The following is a 19789-nucleotide window of genomic DNA, read 5'->3' as shown; positions in this document are numbered from 1 at the left end:
TGCTTGAGCTGGTCTCCGGCAGGTTGAAATGTCCAAGCAGCTGTCTGTTTCTAGATTTGAGCTGGATTAAGGCTTGATTCAGCAAAGCACTTGTGTCCAGGCTTCACTTTTAAGTGTGAGTAGCCCCACTGACTTCAGGGGGACTAATCATGTGCATAAGTGTTTTTCTGGATTGCCACCTTTGTAAAATCAAGATTGGATTTCTTTTAAAGACATGCTGTAGATCAAAAGGACTTATTTGGGGGGGAAGTTCTATGGCCAGAGTTGTACAGGAAGAGAGATCACAATGGTCCCTTCTGGCCCTGGAAGCTATGATTCTATGAAATGAGCCCAGGTTCAGTTCTGCAGATCAAACACTCTTTTCACTTCAGTTCCCTTCTTGTGATTTTTTGGAGCCTTTGTGAGGCTTTCCCCAAAGCATTATTCTACCACAAGAGCCAAATGTGTCCTTCCTCTGGTGCTCAGGTGTTGGGATTTGGCAGCCCCTTGGATTATTACAGAGCAAAGAATACTTACTGCACCTTCCCCTATTTTGTCTCCTGGTCTAACTGGCCTTCTCTGAGCATCTGCATTGTGTATCCTTGGGTAATACAGATTGTGGCATATACAACTGGGTGACTTTCATCCAGGTTTCCAAGGTATCTACTGTAACAAACCCTGTTCTGGTGCAAACAGTAATGTTCACACACTCCATTGTAACCTCTCTTCCTCCCTGTTTGGCTGTCCCTTTCTTTGGCTCATACTGTAAGTGTGATCAACTGTCTGTGATGCCGCCTCAGTTCTGGCAGAGCAGAGGGACTTCCTCTAGATGAGATGGTGCTTGCAGCCTTATGCAGGCTGCTGATCCAAATCACCATTGCTTGGCACCTGTACTGCAAGGAAAGAGGCCACCCAGCTTGCAAGAAGCACATGCTATCTGAACAGATGGGGATGAATGCAGCTGCCAGAAAGCATGGGCATCGGTCCTGGGAGTTGATTTCTAACTGAGAACATTCAAGCAGCTGCCTCTCTCTAGCTCAAGGCTGGATTAAGGCCCCATAGCTCTTGAGCACATGCTTTAATGTTAAAACACGTGAGTAGTACCACTGACTTAAGTGGTATTGCCTATGTCCTTAAAATTAAGCGTGTACTCAAGTGCTTTGCTGGATTGGGACCTAAATGTGTGTGGGGAGAATGCACTCTGTGACATGTACAGCAAGTTTTGGACTCTTTTGGTTCAGGCAGCTTTGGGGACAGAGTCAATGTTGTGAGCTCTTCAGTCCTTTGTGTCTTGCTCTGTTGGAGCCCAGGCTGCTGTGAACTTGTGTAGCTCATCCATGTTTCATGTGAGCATGTCCAAAGGGGGCATGCAACAGGGTCCATAAAATTAGTATCTTGTCTTTAATTAAGGCCGATAAACAATGTCTATGAAATGAGCGCAAAAGGAGCTACATAGCAGGATCTTTCTTTTCATTCTAGTTTGCTCCCAGCAGGCACCCCCTTGGAGGCTGAGAACAAGCATATCAAATGGACTGCCAGCATGCTGCAGTCGGTTATGCATGATCAGTTGTTTGAGGAAAGATGTCCCAGCTCTAACAGTTTCCTCCTGCTGTTTGCCATTTGGGGCTGCATGCCAAGAACATAATTTATGAGGTTCAGCACATCTCCACGGGTTCTAGTGGTATCATCATAAAACACAAAAGTGAAGAGAGCTGGGAATAACAAGTCAAGTAGTCTGCAAATATTGGTCATACAGGGCCAAAGCCATGATACAAAACTCCTTCCTCATATACCAATGGTACGGTACAACCCTTGTGCAGAAGAGAGAGAACGTGTCCATTGAGGAGGTGACCTTTCAAATAGCAGCAGATTCTTTTTCATTAGGCGAAGGGCATTCTACTGGATTTTTCATCCATACAATAGTTAAGAGGATGCAGTTGATATAATTGTGTGTATGTCTATATAGATGTGTATTTGATTGTGTGTGTGTATACACACCTTTACTGTGTGACACTTAAAATTATTGATTCAAAACAATTCTCTTAAAAATTACTTTACATCTTTTGTTTACATTAGCACTTTACTCAGCTTATGTAGGGACGCTGGATTGGATCAGGTGAGAGTCACCTTTATCCTTTTCCCTGCACAATCTAATTATAACCTGCATCCAAATTTACAAGCACTTATGTCCAAACTTATTTTTACCATGGGACTTATTTTAATGAGGCATTTCATTTAAAAATACAGTATTTCTCTTACAGGTAAAATATTGAGGCCGATTGCTTATAACATCAAAGCAAAACAGGGCCCTCAATGGGTGCTTTCCTCTGTGTTTGAGAACTCCCTAAAACATTTGGAATGCTATCACAAACTAAACATTAATGAGAAAGATGGGATTGAACTCAACACCCAAAGTATGGACAATGAGAATATCCATAATCATAAGGATTAAAAATAGACAGACATTTTGGAAGGGATATATAACCTCCTGCTGCAAGACATAACTCAACCTCTGACTAACAGGGATCAGAAGAAGCTTTCCTTGTGGGTAGGTTGTCTTATCACTTCCAACTTTGGAGGTTCTTGCACCTTCCTTAGAAGCATCTATTGGAGACAGGGTACTGGATTAGGTGGACCTTGAGACTGATCCAGTTTGGCATGTTTTTGTTGCAGCCCAAGACACTCTATGAAATGAAGAGCTATCATATTGCATTTCCAGCTCCTCTCCATTTGCTCTTGTTTTCCTTTGTTTCACATAAGACTTCAGAGCAGAAATATCCATCTATCCCTCACCAGTCCCTTCATCATTCTTCTGGTGCAGTTGGTGCTCCAAGTGGAAGAGCACCTTAGTGGACCTATTTTATTTTCTGATTTGTTTTCTTTAATGATCTATTCTTTTTTCTAGCTGTTGGTTGGTTTTCTTTTCCCTCTGTGAAAGGGGGAGGTGCCTCAGATTTAGTTTAGTTTTTGTTTAAAAAAAAAAAAAGAGAGAATGGAAGAAAAATTCTTTCCAGGCCTGGAGGTGAAGGCCAATTGCTGGGTTAATGGAGATGAGTGATGGTTTTGATGTTCTCACCAAACATCAAATAGCCTCAGAATGTTTCTTTTCCCCTGCATTTGAAAGAGACGTGTTTGGTCTCCATATCATGGTACAGAAGAGATTATGGGTTTAATTGTATTTATTTGAATTGGTGGGGAGGCTACCATAACAATAGTTGATTGATTTTTACAAAATTACCCCAAGGTCCCTTGTGTAGCCATAACAAACAACGTAAGGGCAGAGGCAATGGCTCAGTGGAGCACGGTTCTCTCTTCTGCTTGCAGAAAAGGGGCAAGTGTTTAAAATAAGGAAAGGAAGCCTGAATGTTTGCCAGTCTTTGCATTTAACTGTTATTAAGCTGTTATTTCTTAACTCCCAGGGATTCATCATCTCTGCTCTTGGACTGATTTTCGGAAGGACTCAACTTCTGTTGACTTCAGTGATAGGTGTGGGGGCTCTGCAGTTTTGAAAATATCAGGGGTTAGGGTTCAGGTCTGTTCTGTAGGTAAGAGCTGCGAGAGCAAACTGCAGAGGAGAAAAGGGGGAAGAGAAGCCCCAGGACTGTATTTCGTTTTGAATTTTATATAAACAAAATAGACTGTGAGAGAAGGGAATGTTATTAGACAAAAGGATTGTGCTGAATTTATTAAGGTGTTCTGAAGAGGGGAAACTGAGGCAGGGAGCCACAGAGTGACTCCAAGTCACGAGGGCTGTGCTTGGGATGCGGCCGACCCTATAACAGCACATGTGAGCGCGCACACGCACACACGCACATATTTTTAAAAGACACTAACTGTGATTTGTTAGAAAGTTCACTGAGGATTGTTCATAGAATAGACACATTCAAAAGTAGTGACATGCCTATCAACACCCTTTGGAACATGTCACCTTTTAGCTGCTTCACGTCACCCATTCATTGTCTCTTTGTCATCTTAGGTTTTCGAGGCAATGACTATGTCTTCTTGTATATTCATATGGCCTCTAGCCCAATGTTGCCTTTATCTACCTTTAACTGCCAGACATTGGAACTGTACTTGCTCCCATCAGATTATGGGAAAGCTATTTTGGTGCAAACCCCTTTTCTAACACTAGTGAGCTGGTACTCATGTGAGTAGTCCCATTGATTTCAAGTCTATAGATGAGAGAACAAAGGGCTAACCTCGTCAGTCTGTCCAGCCCACTGCAGAAGCACACCTGCCCTCAGTACACAGCATTTACCACTGTCTGAGAGGAAAAAAAATGTGGGTAGTATTGTGGGTTCAATTTAATTCAATAGCGAGGTAACAAGTAGCTAGGCTTAATCAACTTTACTAATCAACAATGATTAGTCAAAGATTAATACAGCACAATACAGATAGGAAGGCCAATACATTGCCAATCCATCTGGGAGCCAGCAATGCAGCAGGTCAGCTGTCTCAAAATCTGAGTTTCACTCTACTTCTCTATATACGATAGATGAGGGTTTCACTATTTCTTTGCATTACTTTAAAGCTAGTTTTATCTGTCTTCATTGACATGCTTTTGAACATTTTGTGATACGCTTACACAGACCCTATAATAAACAGGACAGAGATTGGAACACGTTTCTTACCTTATTTGACCATAGCATTCCAGAAATTAGCAAAATTTCAGTGACATCCTGCACATTTGAAAGACTGGGTCTGTAGTAGCCAGGCATAGCATGAATACCTAGAGGCTAGTTGGTTAAGTATATTTCTCAAGACTTGTGATACTCTTATATTATATACAGTGGAGTCATGCAAAGGTTACAGCATCTAACTATAGAACAGTTGTAGGGTTATACAACTCAGCATGAAAATAAAGCATTCTAAATAGCATGTACTGTACTTATTCACTATTATCTACTGTCTTATTCTGGTTACATAAACGTCTCCTTTTTAATCACACTTATAGCTACAACAACTCCCAGGCTTTGATTAATACATTTTGCTTGTGAGAGCTGAATGCATCTGTTTTCTGGTCGTTAACACTAAAGCAATTTATATGTCTGGCTAATAGTTTTGTTTCTGAGAGCTCGTTTCCCAGTCTTCTTGCAAAAGTCAGCTTCACAAACCTTGATACGTTTTTTTTTCCCTTATCTGGTAACTGCCCTGCAGCATTAACCAATGTATGTAACTAAATATGCAAGTAGTATTTTTCCATTTTGGCTTTGGCCTGGCTGCAAAGCACCATGGGACTTTGGCTTAGTTTGGTCAACAGTAGGTAGCCCTTGTTAAAATATTGGCTGTAGATCACTGAGCTCCCTTCTCTGAAAAGAAGCTTCTAGAGGTCAAAGGCCAGTCTAATACTCCAGTAATGAATTTAATTGGTTTATCTTTTCTCTTTAATTTTAAGTAGACTACAACTTTTAACCTTCCCACCACCCAAAAAAGAGTCACGCTGTTCAGTTCATACTTATGTCTGCTGGCAGGATGGTTTTTTGTTGTTGTTTTTCATATTAAACACACACACACACACTCACTCTCTCTCTCTCTCTCACTCCCTCCTCTGAAAGGGCAGGATGTGCTATTTTAAACTGCAATAACATGGAGCCTTCACCTTTATAACTCTTAACATGAAAATTGTTTGGAGCAGCTTGTGAAGAAGGAAAGCCAGCTGGTCCCAAGGACCCCACTGTGTTAGGCACTGCACAAATACAGGATAAAAAAAACCCAGTCCCTGCCCCTAAATAGAAGATAAGAGACAACAGTTGGATACAGACAGTTGGGGGAGCCGAAGGAAACAATAAGACAACAGTGCCCGGTTTAGTGTGGCTGTGGTCTCTGCACACAAGCAGCCTGACCATTGTCAAGTGTTTTGTAGGCACCATGGCAAAGGAGAGTTCTAAGGAAGGATTTGAAAGTGGATAATGAGGTAGCTTTGTGGATGTTTCCTGGGATCTTCTCCAAGGTGTGAGTGGCAGCAGGAGAGAAAGAGCCAAGATGCTTGTTAGAAAATGTAAGAGGTGGGCAAGGGAGTCTGGCATCATGGGCAGAGGTGAGCGTCCACAGTTCAGTAGCTAAGGAGAGGTGATAGGTTGGGGGGCATTGACTCAAAGGGCCTTGAAAGTGAAGACAAGCAACTTATGTCTGATGCAATAGTTTACAATCGAAAGGGACAATACATACAGAGGAATCGTTTATCCTTGTTGTACAGTTGTGGAGCAAAGGCATTAAGAAGTTAAGCGTGTTTTGGTCAAAGGGCCCCCAACCCCCATTCAAATTCTGTCTGAATTGAGAGCACAACTCCTTTTGGCTGGCTTGAAAACCCCAGCCTGTATATCTTGCCCAGCATCACACGGGGAGTTTGTGAGATAGCTGGGAATTGAATTGAGACCACTTGACTCTTAATTCAGTGGCTGACCCACAAAACCATTTATTCCTTCATCTCTTGTATCTGTTATGTGCAGCACGTTTGAATATGAACTAGCAAGTTTGTATAAGAGTGACCAGTTGTGTTTTGCTCTTCTGTTGTTTTTAGGTGGCAAGCTCTTGTTGGCTGGCCCTGGACCCATAGAAATTCATGCTCATTATATTCTGGTAACCGATGGCGGTGAATTCCAGGTGGGATCCCCAGATAAACCTCTTCGTGGCAAAGCACACATCCATCTCTACGGAAGCTTTCATTCTGCAACCTTCTTTCCATATGGGGCTAAATTCCTGGCTGTGAGGAACGGGACCGTTTCCATGCATGGTGAGTTGGAGAGGGTACAGTGTGACACACTCTCTACCCTTAAAAAAGTGTTGATTGTATTTCTAGTTAAGACAACGACTGAGACCACATGAGTCATTTGGGATGAAATTTTCAGACAGGGTTCTGCACCTGCCGTCAGGGTTAGATGTTCCGAAAAACTGAGCTCCCGCTTGGGTGGGAGTTTGGCTCTAGATCTCCACTCTCAGCTCCAAGTGGCCCTATTTCCGAAGAGCATAACATGTTAGATGCTGATCCCTTTTGCAAATCTGGCCGTAAGCAGGAGCTGCAGCGGGGTGCGAGCGCTGATAAAAATCTAGCCCTTAGTTGGATGCCTAAATGACAGCTGAGCACTTCTGCAGATCTGTCCGCTGTCATGAGTTCTCAGTACTTGGAAACTGAACCTTTGAGCTCTGGGATGTCATTCTTGCTATGCACTGCATGGGTCTGCTCTGTGGGTATGATAGTACAGGGTGTCCTAAATAAATGCATACCTCTATTACCGTGTAGAAAATCAGGGCAGTGCTAATGTGAAGGACTGGGCTCTCGCTCCATGCAGCTTCAAAGGAGTATAGACTGCCAGCTAAGAATGCTGTCCAGGCCCACTGCAACTTGGGACCATTACTCCTTGTTCTGTCAGCCATCAATGACTAGTGGGAGGGACACAAGGGGGGCACAGCTAAAGGGGGGCATGTGAGCTTCCCACATGACCCCCCCACATGATTTGTCCTTGCACCCTATGTAACCCCCTCATGTGACTCGTCCCCACCCCACTACCCTCATGACTCCCCCCACGTGAATCCTCCCCGGCCTGCACCCAGCCTGGGGGCCCGCATTCTCCCTGTCCCCTCCCCATCCCATGTTATCTGGCGGAGGTGGGGGCGTTCTACTCCAGTCCCCCTGGCATGTGGAGCCACTAATGCACTCTCCTGGCAGCCTCCAGCCACAATGCCTGCCTGGGCTGGGAGCAAGCTCTGCTGCTGTGCTGTAAGTCTGTTGGTCTGCATGAGGTAAGCAGGGTTAGGTGGGGTCAGTGTTTAAATGGGAGACCACACATGAATGGTGAAGTGAAACAGGAAGTAGTGCTGTTGATTCAGGAAGTTACACAGTTCCTGTAAAATTTGCATTGGGGTGAACTGGGTGCTCTGCTACCCCTGGAGGTGCCAACTTTCAGATGAGATCCAAAGCTGGGTGAGGGGTCTTGACCACTTTGTTGTGGTATCATGAGACTGAATTATTTAATGCTTGTAAAGTGCTTTAAGATTAGCATTTGACAGGCTTTATAAAAGGGCAAAGTATTTCTACACCATTTCGTACTGAGGGACTTTGTTACTATAACATCCTGTCACACTCACATTGTATCCTAGGGTGACACACACAATCTCCTTATTCATAGATTCACAGTTTGAGGCCAGAAGGGACCATTAGATCACCTAGTCTGACCTCCTGTATAACATAAGCCAGAGAATTTCACCCAGTTACCCCTATATTTAGTCCAAAAACTTGTCTTAGATTATAGCGTAATTAGAAGACCACAAGAGATGGAGAATCCACCAGTTCCGGCTGTTAATCATCCTCACTCTTAAAACTGTGTGCCTAATTTTTAATCTGAGTTCAACTTCCAGCCATTATCAGAGGGGTAGCCGTGTTAGTCTGGATCTTTAAAAGCAGCAAAGAATCCTGTGGCACCTTATAGGCTAACAGACGTTTTGGAGCATGAGCTTTCGTGAGTGAATACCCACTTCGTCAGATGCATGTATTCACCCACGAAAGCTCATGCTCCAAAATGTCTGTTAGTCTATAAGGTGCCACAGGATTCTTTGCTGCTTTTTCCAGCCATTAGTTCTAGTTCTGCCTTTTCAGCTAAGTTAAAGGACCCTTCTATTTTCAGTTTTGATTTGGATTCAGTTAGCCTAATGAAGTCGTTGTTTAGATGGCATCTTCTTTTAAGCTGCAGGCCTCCTCCTCTCACTGGATCAGGCTCAGAACGATTTTCCTTCCTTGAGACATACTTGTTCAGTAAAGCTCTTCAAGGAACCAAGATTCCTTCCCTCAAGCTTGTGCTGTCACCTTGAGCCTTGTCAGGAGCTGAAGGTTAGTGTCAGGGCAGCACTCCCTTCTATGGCTGTAAAGGACTGGGTGGATTGAGGGTGTGATAGATGCACACCAGTGAATGCTTTCAATCAATTTCAAGGATTTTCAGGACAAGCCATTCAAATGGTGACATAGTCTTGACATTAAGGTATGTGTATCTAGAGCAGGTTTCACAGTAATGGTGAGTTCAGTGTCTTTATTTCTTAAAGCATGTCTCCATTTTCTGTTATATTCCATTATTTTTATTCTTTGTTGATTTTCAACAGTGGGCTTGGCATTACATAGAACATAAAGGAGAAAAGGTACTTGCCCCAATGAGCTTTAAAATCAAAAGGCAAAGGTTACCCACTGTCCGCCATAGTTACCAACTGAAGGAGTTGCTCCTCTAGGTGCTTGCTTTTAGCACTGGAGGTCATGGGTTCAGACCCTGTGATGATCCAGGGATGCCACTCTAAACAACACTTCAGAAACCCAAAATGTTAGGAGGCTAGATTCAACACAAAGTGGTGCAGGGTTTTTTCCCCTCTCCTTTTGTCGTGAGTAAACAAGAGCATTTCTTTGGCAGGCAGATTAGCATGTGTGTTTTGAGGAAGGAATTGAAACAGGTGAGTATTCCACATCACAGAAAGGGAGAAGTTACTGACTAGAATGAATAGCGCAAGGACAGCTGAGAGTAGAGACCTCCGGCCAAACTCATGCTGGGTGAAACTTGGTTGATGTAGCTGGAGTAGGGTGACCAGATAGCAAGTATGAAAAATCAGGACAGGGAGTGGGGGGTAATAAGAGCCTATTTAAGAAAAAGACCCCAAAATCGAGACTGTCCCTATAAAATCAGGACCTCTGGTCACGCTAAGGTGGAGCTACAGCGAGGATACATTCATTTTGACCACACGTTGGAGCAGAGTAGTGCAGGGCTTTGATAAAGAGCAATACAGAAGGGAGCCATTCCTGAGTTAGTGTCATGCTGGGAGATGTGTTTTTTGAAGAATTGTTGCCTCTCCTCTCACTCGTACAAGGGGAAAATGCTCTGTGTTTTTCTCCTAGGTCATTTCCCATTTCAGTTAGTTTGGTGGAAGAAATAATTTCTATTGCATCTTCTACTGATCCATCAATTTGGGGTGTTTCTGTGGCCCCTTTTATTGTAGTATCCAAGCACTTCACAAGCTTTGATGTGTCTGTCCTCACAGCACCTCCTGTGAGTTAGGGAAGTGCTATTATCCCCATTTCACAGATGAAGAACTGAGATACAGAGAGATTCAGCGACTAGACGAAGGTCACACGGGGAGTCTGTGGTAGTATAAGGAATAGAACCTGGGTCTCTAGAGTCCCACACCCGCACCCCATCCTCTGGACCACACTTCCTCTCTTTATGTATAATCCAGTGAAGCACAGTTAATATTTATTCACTGCCAAAGTTCCCAATGGGGCTGCTTTTCAGACAAAAACAAGAAGGCAGGGGCCCTGCTCCAGAGAGTCTACAATCTCAGTACAAATCCTGATTGCCTCACACATTCATGGAGCCCCACTGAATACTGTCTAACTTATGGGGAAAGCCTGTTTGTCTTAAGTGAGTAGCCCCACTGAATGGAGATGAACGGGAGATAGCAAAAGCCCATGTGATGGCACTGTTTAGGTTCTGTAGCTCTATAGTGAAGGCATAGGCAAGAGGGGAGAGTTGGGGTCCAAAAGACACTAGCTATGTGGTGGAACGCGAAGGCAAAGGTGGCTTGGCACATTAGCAGAAACACTTTGCGTTTCAGTTTCTGCCGATTCAAGACATCTAGACTTTCTGTGCTGTCACTTCTAAACTCTTTGTAACGTACAGTCCCCGTGCATGGCTGCAATTAAACTTCACTGAAACCATGTAATCCGCAATTTCGCATTGAAGCAGTGGAAACCTGCTAGAAAATAAAACTGGAAGGAAAGTGTTTGTGCTGTCTTGATACCACTTACATCAAACAGAAGCATGTTATTCTGGTTTCAATTTAACATCAGCCTAGCCCATGGTCTAGAACAAATTGGGGAGCATGTCAGATATCCTTCTCCTCTTTTTATATATGTTACCGCAATCAAAATCATTCAACAAGCAGGCTTTGAAATTTTCAGCCGTCTCAGCGAAGGCAGGATCGAATGCCATGTAATTTCTTTTCTTTTTAAGATTGGAAAGTTTGGGGAATGGTTTTCTGCTATGGTTGAGTTCAACTTGTTTAGTAAGCGCTGTCAGCAGCTTGCTTTGATATGTTAATATGACTAACGGTCTCCCAGAATTCTCCGTGAGTGGCAGTCCTGTGCTCCGGTGGTAACAACAGATTGGGAAATTTCACTGTTGCCTTTGGCTTTAGTCAACTCCCCTGCCAGTCAGAGCATGCCACCCATAAACCACCTGCCAATCACATGTCAGTTTTAAAGGGGGTCTCAGTCAGCTAGGGTGGCTTGAATTTTTGACAATGTAATTATAGCCCTTGCATCCACATTGAAATCTTGACCAGGACTGAGGGAGTTTTATTGATTGTTCAGAAGGGAAATTCATCAGTGTCTGTGGCTCCGTTCATACTTTAATTCCCCAGAAAACTCTTCTGACAAGTTCCCTAAGAGAAATCTAGCTTGTTGGCCTTGGCTGTACTTGCGTCTTTGTCTTTCCCAGCAAAATTGATTCGGAGCCACACTGTGGATTCTGAGTGAACCTTCAGCGTTTCAGACTCCGAGCAGGGTAAAAAGGGGCCATGTTCACGAGCAACACAAGACGGGTGGGCACACTGCCTATGCCGTTTCTCTGCTAAAAGATATTTGCCACCTGCTTTCAACAGGCAGACTGTGAACAAACGAGTGCCCCAATGAGGTAGTGAATAACTGTTCCCCAGTGCATGTAAGGAATTCACAACCTGGCCCTTAGAAAACAGACCAATATTTAATGATTTAATAGTGTCCTTCTCATGTCCTGTGTGGATTGTACATAGCTTTTAAAAATACTATTTATAGTTCAAAAGACATTGTTCATTAGCTCTATACATGGGATCTGTCTGTCGTGTGTGTGTATGTGCATGTGAGTGAGAGAGGGAGGGAAACCTAATTCTCTGTTTCCCTGCACTGTGTGCAAAGTGGGTGCAAAATGCTACTATTTTTGTGTAGTAAAGTTTTACTCCCACCGTGCTCTGGTGTGAATGACCACGCAAGGTGTAGGACAAAGGAGAATCAGGCCCAGAGAGTTTAAATTCAGTATGATACTCATTTATTGGTATGGTCCCAGCATATACATAAAGAAATGTGATAAAAAATAAAATACTCTTGCTGGAAGATTGCAATGTAATACCTCTTTATTTCTTAGAATTTAGAACAATAACACACAAGAATCCCAAACCAGAGAGACAAATCAGGCTGCTCTCTAAGGCAGACAGATACAGCTCACCCCACCTTGTTTTACGCTGCTTCTTCCCAGGCTGACTGTTTCGACTCAGTTTCCCTAGGGAGCGCCCTAGCCTGCAAGCAGAACCAGGAATCCCTCTCCCCACAATCTTAAAGTGATAGCTTACAATTCCAACACAGTCCTCAATACACTGTATTAATCAGCAGACAAAATAAATTCAGTGAGATTCATGGTCTCCGCTAATCATGAGTTCACCAGACGAGGTCCAGATCCCATGTCTCCTGCACTCTCAAGTCGCTCTCTGTGGTCTACGTTTTTCATTGTTCCAGTTGAACAATCCAATGGGAGCCTTTTAACAGAAGGACAGAGAGTGAGAGTTGGACTCTGTGTTCAATGGAGAGTTGTAGCAGACCATTGAGTGCTGGGAGGATGTGCTCTTGGAGGCCTGTGTTGCGTGCAAGACAGACTGCTGTCCGTATCTGGTGGAGCTTTTTCAGGGTGTGTGGCTTCATTTCTGGTACGAGTTGCAATAATCAAGCCCGGAGCTCATGAATGCATGGATCACTGTGGTGAGATCTGTGTCTAGTAGAATTGGATGCAGTCTTCTGGCAGCTGCAGCTGGAGTTGAGTTCTTACTAGCTCTTCCATCTTGCTAGAATCCTTCTGTTTTGGCTGGCTTGAACTTTAACCAGTTGCTTTACCAGAACTTTAGCTTTTTCTGGATGCTGATATTACTTAGGAATGGTGAAAACAAGGCAGTGACGTTATCTGCATCGGATGTAAGGAGACTGAAGGTTTATCTTCACTACCGGCTAAATCGGCACTGCTGCCATCAATGCAGCGGCGTCGATTTAGTGGGTCTGGTCAACACGCGCTAAGTTGATGGGAGAGTTCTCTCCTGTTGATTTCAGTACTCAGCCTCCTCAAGATGCAGAAACTATGTTGAAGGGAGAGAATCTCTCATTGACACCACTGTAAATCAATCTAAATTACATTGGCTTAAATTGCATAATTTAAGTAACTTAACTAGCATAACTTAGATCGACTTACCTCGTTAGTGTGGACTGGGCCTTAGAGATGGGTGTTGTCTGCATGCTTCTGGCATGTCATCCTATGTTTTCTCCCATGATTACCACAATGGGTAAGAAGGTTGAATCTTGGGGGTCTCTGCAGATGAGGGCTTTGGAGGTAGAGAAACATTATAAACCTTTAGGAATCTCATCAGAGCACCCCGTATATAAGTTCTTCCACTAATGGCTCCAAGTGCAACCAAGATATCAGGAAAAATGGAGGTGCACAGCAAAACATGAAAGTCAAGCAATAATTTTCAAATCTCAAAAGTTTTGGTTTGAATTTCAGGCTCTGGATGGAGATGGGAGAAAGTTTGGCAACGTTTGCAAAGCTGAAGGGTCCGGGTCTAGATCAGAACTGTCCCAAAGCCCCAGGTTGTGCTAACCCGAGGTCCTGGTTAGAACTCATCATATAACTTCTTCTTTATCCAAATCATTTTGTTCATCTCTAACTTTCACCCACTCCCTTGACAATGACAGAGTCGATGTGTCTAATTCCCTTTCTTCACATAGTGAGGATGTAGCTAACTGATCTTAGCATTTAAATGATCATTCTGCCCTGCATTCTCATTCCTGCAGGCAGACATTCCCTGTCTCGTTCAGTAGCAGCTCTGTAGATTAACTGGCAATAATGTAAAATGTTAACAGCTGTGCGCAACTATGGATGAGCATGTACAGTATTTAGCTGTCGTATTTGAAGCGGTTTGTTAATGGTGCCACACCATGTCAGTTTAAAGGAGGTTTTCCTGTAACATACCTTTGGCTAGGCGATATTTTTATACACATTGTGTGTTTTGTGTGATACTTATTGGCTCATTCATTTATGCAAAGGGATCACAAAAGCTGAGACATCTTTCCTCCCACCCCCTCTTTTTTTAAACAGTGGCACTAAGTTAGTAAAATATCCAGGTAAACACTGATTAAAGGAATCCCTTTGGGAAGTAACTAGCATCCAGGGAATGTCAGATGGAAAATGCCTGTTCTCCAGGATGTTTTGTAGCTAGTAAGGAACAATGAAGATGGTTTCTCTCTATATGTGTGTTTATATAGCCCTTGTTATTATAGCATCGGAGCCGTCTCAATCATTAATGGATAGATATGATTGAAAAAATATTAGTTTCATCAACATCAAAACATTTAATGGGGATGTGTCTATTCTGATTAAATTGTCAATGGAAGAACATCAACACTGTTCATTTTTACTTTCTCAGTTCAGTGATGATGAAATATTTATTCTGATCAGGTAAAAAGATTTAGTTTGAATTTTATGATGTCATTTTATGTCATTTGACTTATATACATTTTAATATTATATAGATCCTATTTATATATGTAATATTTTTATATTATAATGTTTCAGCATTATCCAAATAAAATGTTTTTACTGTATCAAAATTAAATAATTTGACATTATTGAAAGAAAACATCTGATGGTTCCAAATCAAATTTTGAGGGGGATTTTTATTCTATGGCGAATTTCAAAATTTAGATTTTTTGTTCTCATTCAGAGTGAAAACAAATTTCAGCATTTCCATTTACCAGCCAAGTGCATCAGTGGATTTTATCCTTACAGCACCCCTCTGGGAATGCATTCTCCCCATGGTACCAGTGGGAAATTAATCCGCTCTGTGCCTCAAGCAACTTGTGCTGGTCACACAGGACTGAGCGGGGATCTGAAGCCAGATGGATCGAATCATAAGCCACTGGCCCATTCTCCCTATCACACCCCAGCCTTGTCCTTTGGCTGATGGCAGATGATGCTGGGTTGTAACTACTGGGAAGAACAAAATCCCAAACCCGTCTTCCTCCTCCTTGCAACATGAATTCTCTTCTCCTTGCAGCTCTTCTCTTCTTCATTCTGCCTCCTTCTGCTGCCGTGTCTCACATTTTCTTTGATACTGGGAAGCTGGAGGGGGCTTTCACTCAGGGAGCTTGCAGGAGCATGGGGCAATACAGGTTCCTCAGGGCAGGATACTGAGTATGGATATACTCCTCCTCCATATCCTCACATTTAAGCAGTTATGTATAAGAAAAGACCCTGCAGGGCATGAATGAAAAGCTTTTTGCACTGGCTGTGGTGTACAAGTGACAGAAAAAGCAGATGTGTTTCAGCGAGAGCTGCCCACACATAGAAATTTGGCCTGGAGTAGTAGAGGAGGGTGGAAAAATATTGCCCACTTTCTCTCAGAGCAGAAAACTGTTCCCTGTCTTTAGAAACTGTGCTGCAGGAAAAGCAGAGCCCCCTTAATTCAAATGCAAGGTAGAGACTTTATGCAAAGACAGAGAATAGACTGAGGATTAAAATTAAATGAGGGAGGGGAAAACCCAGTACCTCAGTCTGGGGTGTGAATTAGTAGGCTGTTAGTGAATGATGAGGACTAGTTCTTCAGATCCATGCCTTCAGCTGCATGAGAAAAGTAGGGTATGTAGCTGTGATTTTGTGTGTTCTGTTTTTGTATATTAACTATGCAGCAACAATAGCTAAGATCTAACAAATAATTAAAATCCCATCTCCTTTTCAAGGGATGTGTTCCCAGTGCCCATTTACTCATTTGCTGTTTCTGACATTTCCCAATTTTAGGAAGAGGTCAGAGTGAGTAATGAAAGGTGATTACATGTCTCTGGGGAACAGGTTGGATCTCTTAGGCATTACTTTCCAGACAGTTTAACACTGTTTTTATAATTATTATTATTAATTAAGATGTGTAGTTTTTGAAAAGAGAACTTTTATAGGCTAGCTAGAATCTATTGAAGTACATTTCAACCATTGCTTTCTTTAATGAGGTTTTCTTTGTTTGAGAATATAAAATAAAAGTAACCTTAATTGAATGTGTCAAGTATCAAAGGGGTATCCACAAAAACAACCAGGAGTCTGGTGGCACCTAACAGATACATCTGAAGAAGTGTTTTTTTTTACCCATGAAAGCTTATGCCCAAACAAATTCCTTTTAATCTGCTTTGGTAGGGCCACTTTTAGACCACTTTACACTTCCAGACCAATGCAAGAGGCCTATAAAGAAGAATCGGGCCCAAAGTATGCATCTAGTAATACACACTCTGGAGTGACTTGCTGAGATTACCATACATAGTAGCCAATGAAGAGTTGTTCCCTACTGTGTATTTGGCCTGGTCTACATGCAAAAATTAGGTCAATGTAGCTATGGTGCTCAGGGGTGTGAAAAATGCCGATTAACCCCCTGGTGTAGATGCAGCTAGGTCGATGGAAGAATGCTTCTGTCAACCTTGCTACTGTTGCTCAAGGAGGTGGATTTCCTAGAGTGACAGAAAACCCCCTTCCATTGAAGTGGGAAGGGTCTAGTTATAGCCCAATAGCTGCTATAATGCCCATCAGGGGTGAAAGTAATTTACAGGACTTACGGGTACTGCCAGAGTCCTGAGGCGGGCGTGGCCTCTCAAGATTTAAAGGCCCTGAGGCACCAGCTGTGGCTGGGAGACCCAGGGCCATTAAATCAACCAGGGGCTCCCAGCTGCAGAGGTGGCTGGGAGCCCCCCGGGGCTCAGGGGCAAATTAAAGGGTCCAGGGCTCTGGCCACCAGGGGGAGCCCCGAGCTTTGCGGGACTGGGGCAGGGATTTAAAGGGCCCAGAGCTCCTGCCGCTGAGGGAAGCCCGGAGCCCTTTAAATCCCAGCTCCAGCCCTGCTGCTGGAGCCGCGACCGAGATTTAAAGGGCTCTGGGCTGCCCGCAGCCGTGCGGAGCTTTGAGCCCTTTAAATCCCAACTGCTACCTGGCTGCTGGAGCTGCGGCAGAGATTCAAGGGGCTCTGGGCTGCCCATAGCAGCGGGGAGCTCTAAGCCCTTTATATCTCTACCATGGAAGTCGGTGCGGTCCAGTGCAGCATACTGGCTCTTGCTGGTACGCCATACCAGACCGTACTGGCTTACTTTCACCTCTGATGCCCATAGTTTAGGTATGACCTTTGCTAGAGTTTTATACACTGTCATTTTAAATGATAAAGTTTCATTCACTTCCCTTGGAAGACTATTCTGCAATCTTTCATGAACATTTTTTTAGTTTCGTAAAACATTTCCATTTTTTTTTAAAAGAAGAAAAATTGGAAACAAAATGTTACTAGAAAAGGTTTTCAGTAAAATAAAATAGGTTTTTCAGTTCAGTTTTAGGTAATTTTTTTTAAAGAATAGTTTGTTTACTGAACATGGTTTATGAAAAGCAAACATTTTTCAGTTTTTGGTTTTATTTTTTGTTGAAAAATCAGAACGTTTTTGGGTGAAATTGCACAAACATGAAATTTGTGAAATTTCTTATAAAAATGGCATTTTTCTGCCAGCTCTACTTGTTAATTCTTTCAATATTCCTGCCAGCCCCGATCAATTTCTTTACATTTTTCTGCTTTTAAGGGGCCGAGAGTTGAACGCCAAATTCCAGAGGCATATAGGGAGAATTTCTTCCCTTTTCTATGATATGATTCCCCTGTTGGTGCATCCCAAAATGTCAGTGGTCATCATTAAATAGTCCATGTATATTCTGTGACACCGTGGTTATTTCTTGTTCTGCAAAGACAATGTGGTTTGGAAGAGTGAGCACAGTCCTGAGAGTTAGGAGGGCCCTAGGTCATGGGAAAATTAACTTTAACCATTTAAACTGACTCTTTCTTCTACAACTGATAGGGAGGTTATCAACCACCATCTTTTGCAATCGTGTCACAGTTGCAAAACTTTTACTTTCCTTTGGATACCACTCCTCCGGTGATGTTTCGGATGTAGCTGGATCTCTTTCTTGCTCTTCCTGGTTTGCCTGTGATCTTGCCTGATAGTATCAACGCTAGATTGATTCACTCAGCGATCAGTAGGCAATAATTCTGCAGAAGGATGTTCTTCTCTAACCTAGGGTCTCAAGTCATTTTAAAATTTATCCTTATCTCATCGTTTGTAGGCTGGTTATCCAGCAAATTTTAAGATTCTTGTCTTCACATCAAAAGGCGAATGTCTGAGGGCTGGTCTACATGGGGAAACTCACACCCCTGAGAGACGCAGCTATGCTGACCTAACCCTGGTGTAGACAGCACTAGGACAACAGAAGAATTCTTCCACTGACCTAGCTACTGCCTCTTGGGGGAGGTGTATTATCTATGCTGACAGAAGTACCCCTCCTGTCAGCATAGGTACTGTCTACAGTGAAGTGCTGCAGCTGTGCTGATGTAGCAGGTTAAGTGTAAACAAACCCTGGGTCTCTATGTCTTTTTAAAGTGTCCAGCTCTCACTTCCATACAGACGGGTTAACCATATGTAGCACTTCAGCAATCTAGTGCAGATGTGTAACTTTAATTTTCCACAGCACAGACATCTTTGGATGTGTTTTTTGCAAGCTGTATCTTTCTCTTGATTTCTTCATTGCATCTTCTGTCTGATGTTATTAAACACCCTAAACAGGGGAGACAATTTATGTGTTTCACCACTTTACTGTTTAGATGAAGATATTGCCTAGTACAGAGTTTCTCAAACTGGGGTTGCCACTTCTGTAGGGAAAGCCCCTGGCGGGCCGGGCTGGTGTGTTTACCTGCCCTGTCCGATTGTTGCTCCCACTGGTTGTGGATCGCTGCTCCCGGTCAATTGGAGCTGCTGGAAGCAGTGGCTAGTACGTCCCTCTGCCTGCGCTGCTTCCAACAGCTTCCATTGGCCTGGAGCAGCGATCCGCAGCCAGTGGGAGCAACAATCGGACAGGGCAGGTAAACACACCGGCCCAGCCCGCCAGGGGCTTTCCCTACAGAAGCGGCAACCTCTGTTTGAGAAACCCTGGCCTAGTACCTTACTGTGTTTACTTATCATATTTTTTTGTCTTTACAACATTAATCATCATTCCATATTTCTTAGAATCATAGAATATCAGGGTTGAAAGGGATCTCAGGAGGTCATCTAGTCCAACCCTCTGCTCAAAGCAGGACCAATCCCCAGACAGATTTTTGCCCCAGATCCCTAAATGGCCCCCTCAAGGATTGAACTCACAACCCTGGGCTCAGCAGACCAATGCTCAAATCACTGAGCTATCCCTCCCCACTTCCTGTTGGCATCATCCACAGCAATAAGGATGTTCTGAAATTCTTCCTAGTAGAAATGATGCCAACTAAGTCATTGGTTTATATGATGTTGTTGTTGTAAATGCTATTGAACTGTATGCCCTAGTTGGTGTCTTTTAAACTTTCCCTTTCTGTGTGTAAGTTCAATAGTTGCGGGAAAAGGATGAAACCTTGGTGTAAAACTTCTTGATGCTGCAGTACTCATCTTTTGTAGTTCGTTGGGATTGCTTCAGACTTATTTAATGGGGACCTACGTTTGCCATGTGCGGTACTGTCTTTGGGCTTTTGTGGTATTTTATATGGCCAGCAGTGCCACTTTCTGCTCCACCACGCAATGTTAGTACTGTCACCAGATTGTCTGTGACTGCTTAATTAACAGGTCTCCCTGCTTATATCAGATCTGAAGGCTGTTCCACTATCTGCAACCCATGGCTGTGCTCAGTGGCAATGGGAAGATTACCCAGACCTGAGTATGCTGTCAAGTTTTTTTTTTCTTTAA

General features: G+C 43.2%; 1 protein-coding gene across 5 annotated transcripts in view; it reads left to right on the top strand.

The window, feature by feature from the left end:
* PKHD1 (PKHD1 ciliary IPT domain containing fibrocystin/polyductin) overlaps positions 1-19789 on the top strand; it is a 382755-nt gene that overhangs the window by 143574 nt on the left and 219392 nt on the right. For all 5 annotated transcript variants that reach the window (XM_050948683.1, XM_050948684.1, XM_050948682.1 and 2 more), the window contains exon 37: positions 6500-6712. In XM_050948683.1, coding sequence (XP_050804640.1) covers positions 6500-6712 — 213 coding nt within the window. The remainder of the gene's footprint in view (positions 1-6499; positions 6713-19789) is intronic.

Source organism: Gopherus flavomarginatus, chromosome 4 (genome assembly GCF_025201925.1).
Source record: "Gopherus flavomarginatus isolate rGopFla2 chromosome 4, rGopFla2.mat.asm, whole genome shotgun sequence".
NCBI classification, from domain to species: Eukaryota; Metazoa; Chordata; order Testudines; family Testudinidae; genus Gopherus; species Gopherus flavomarginatus.
The sequence above is the reverse complement of the archived record's forward strand: the minus strand, read 5'-3'. Positions and strand labels throughout refer to the sequence as shown.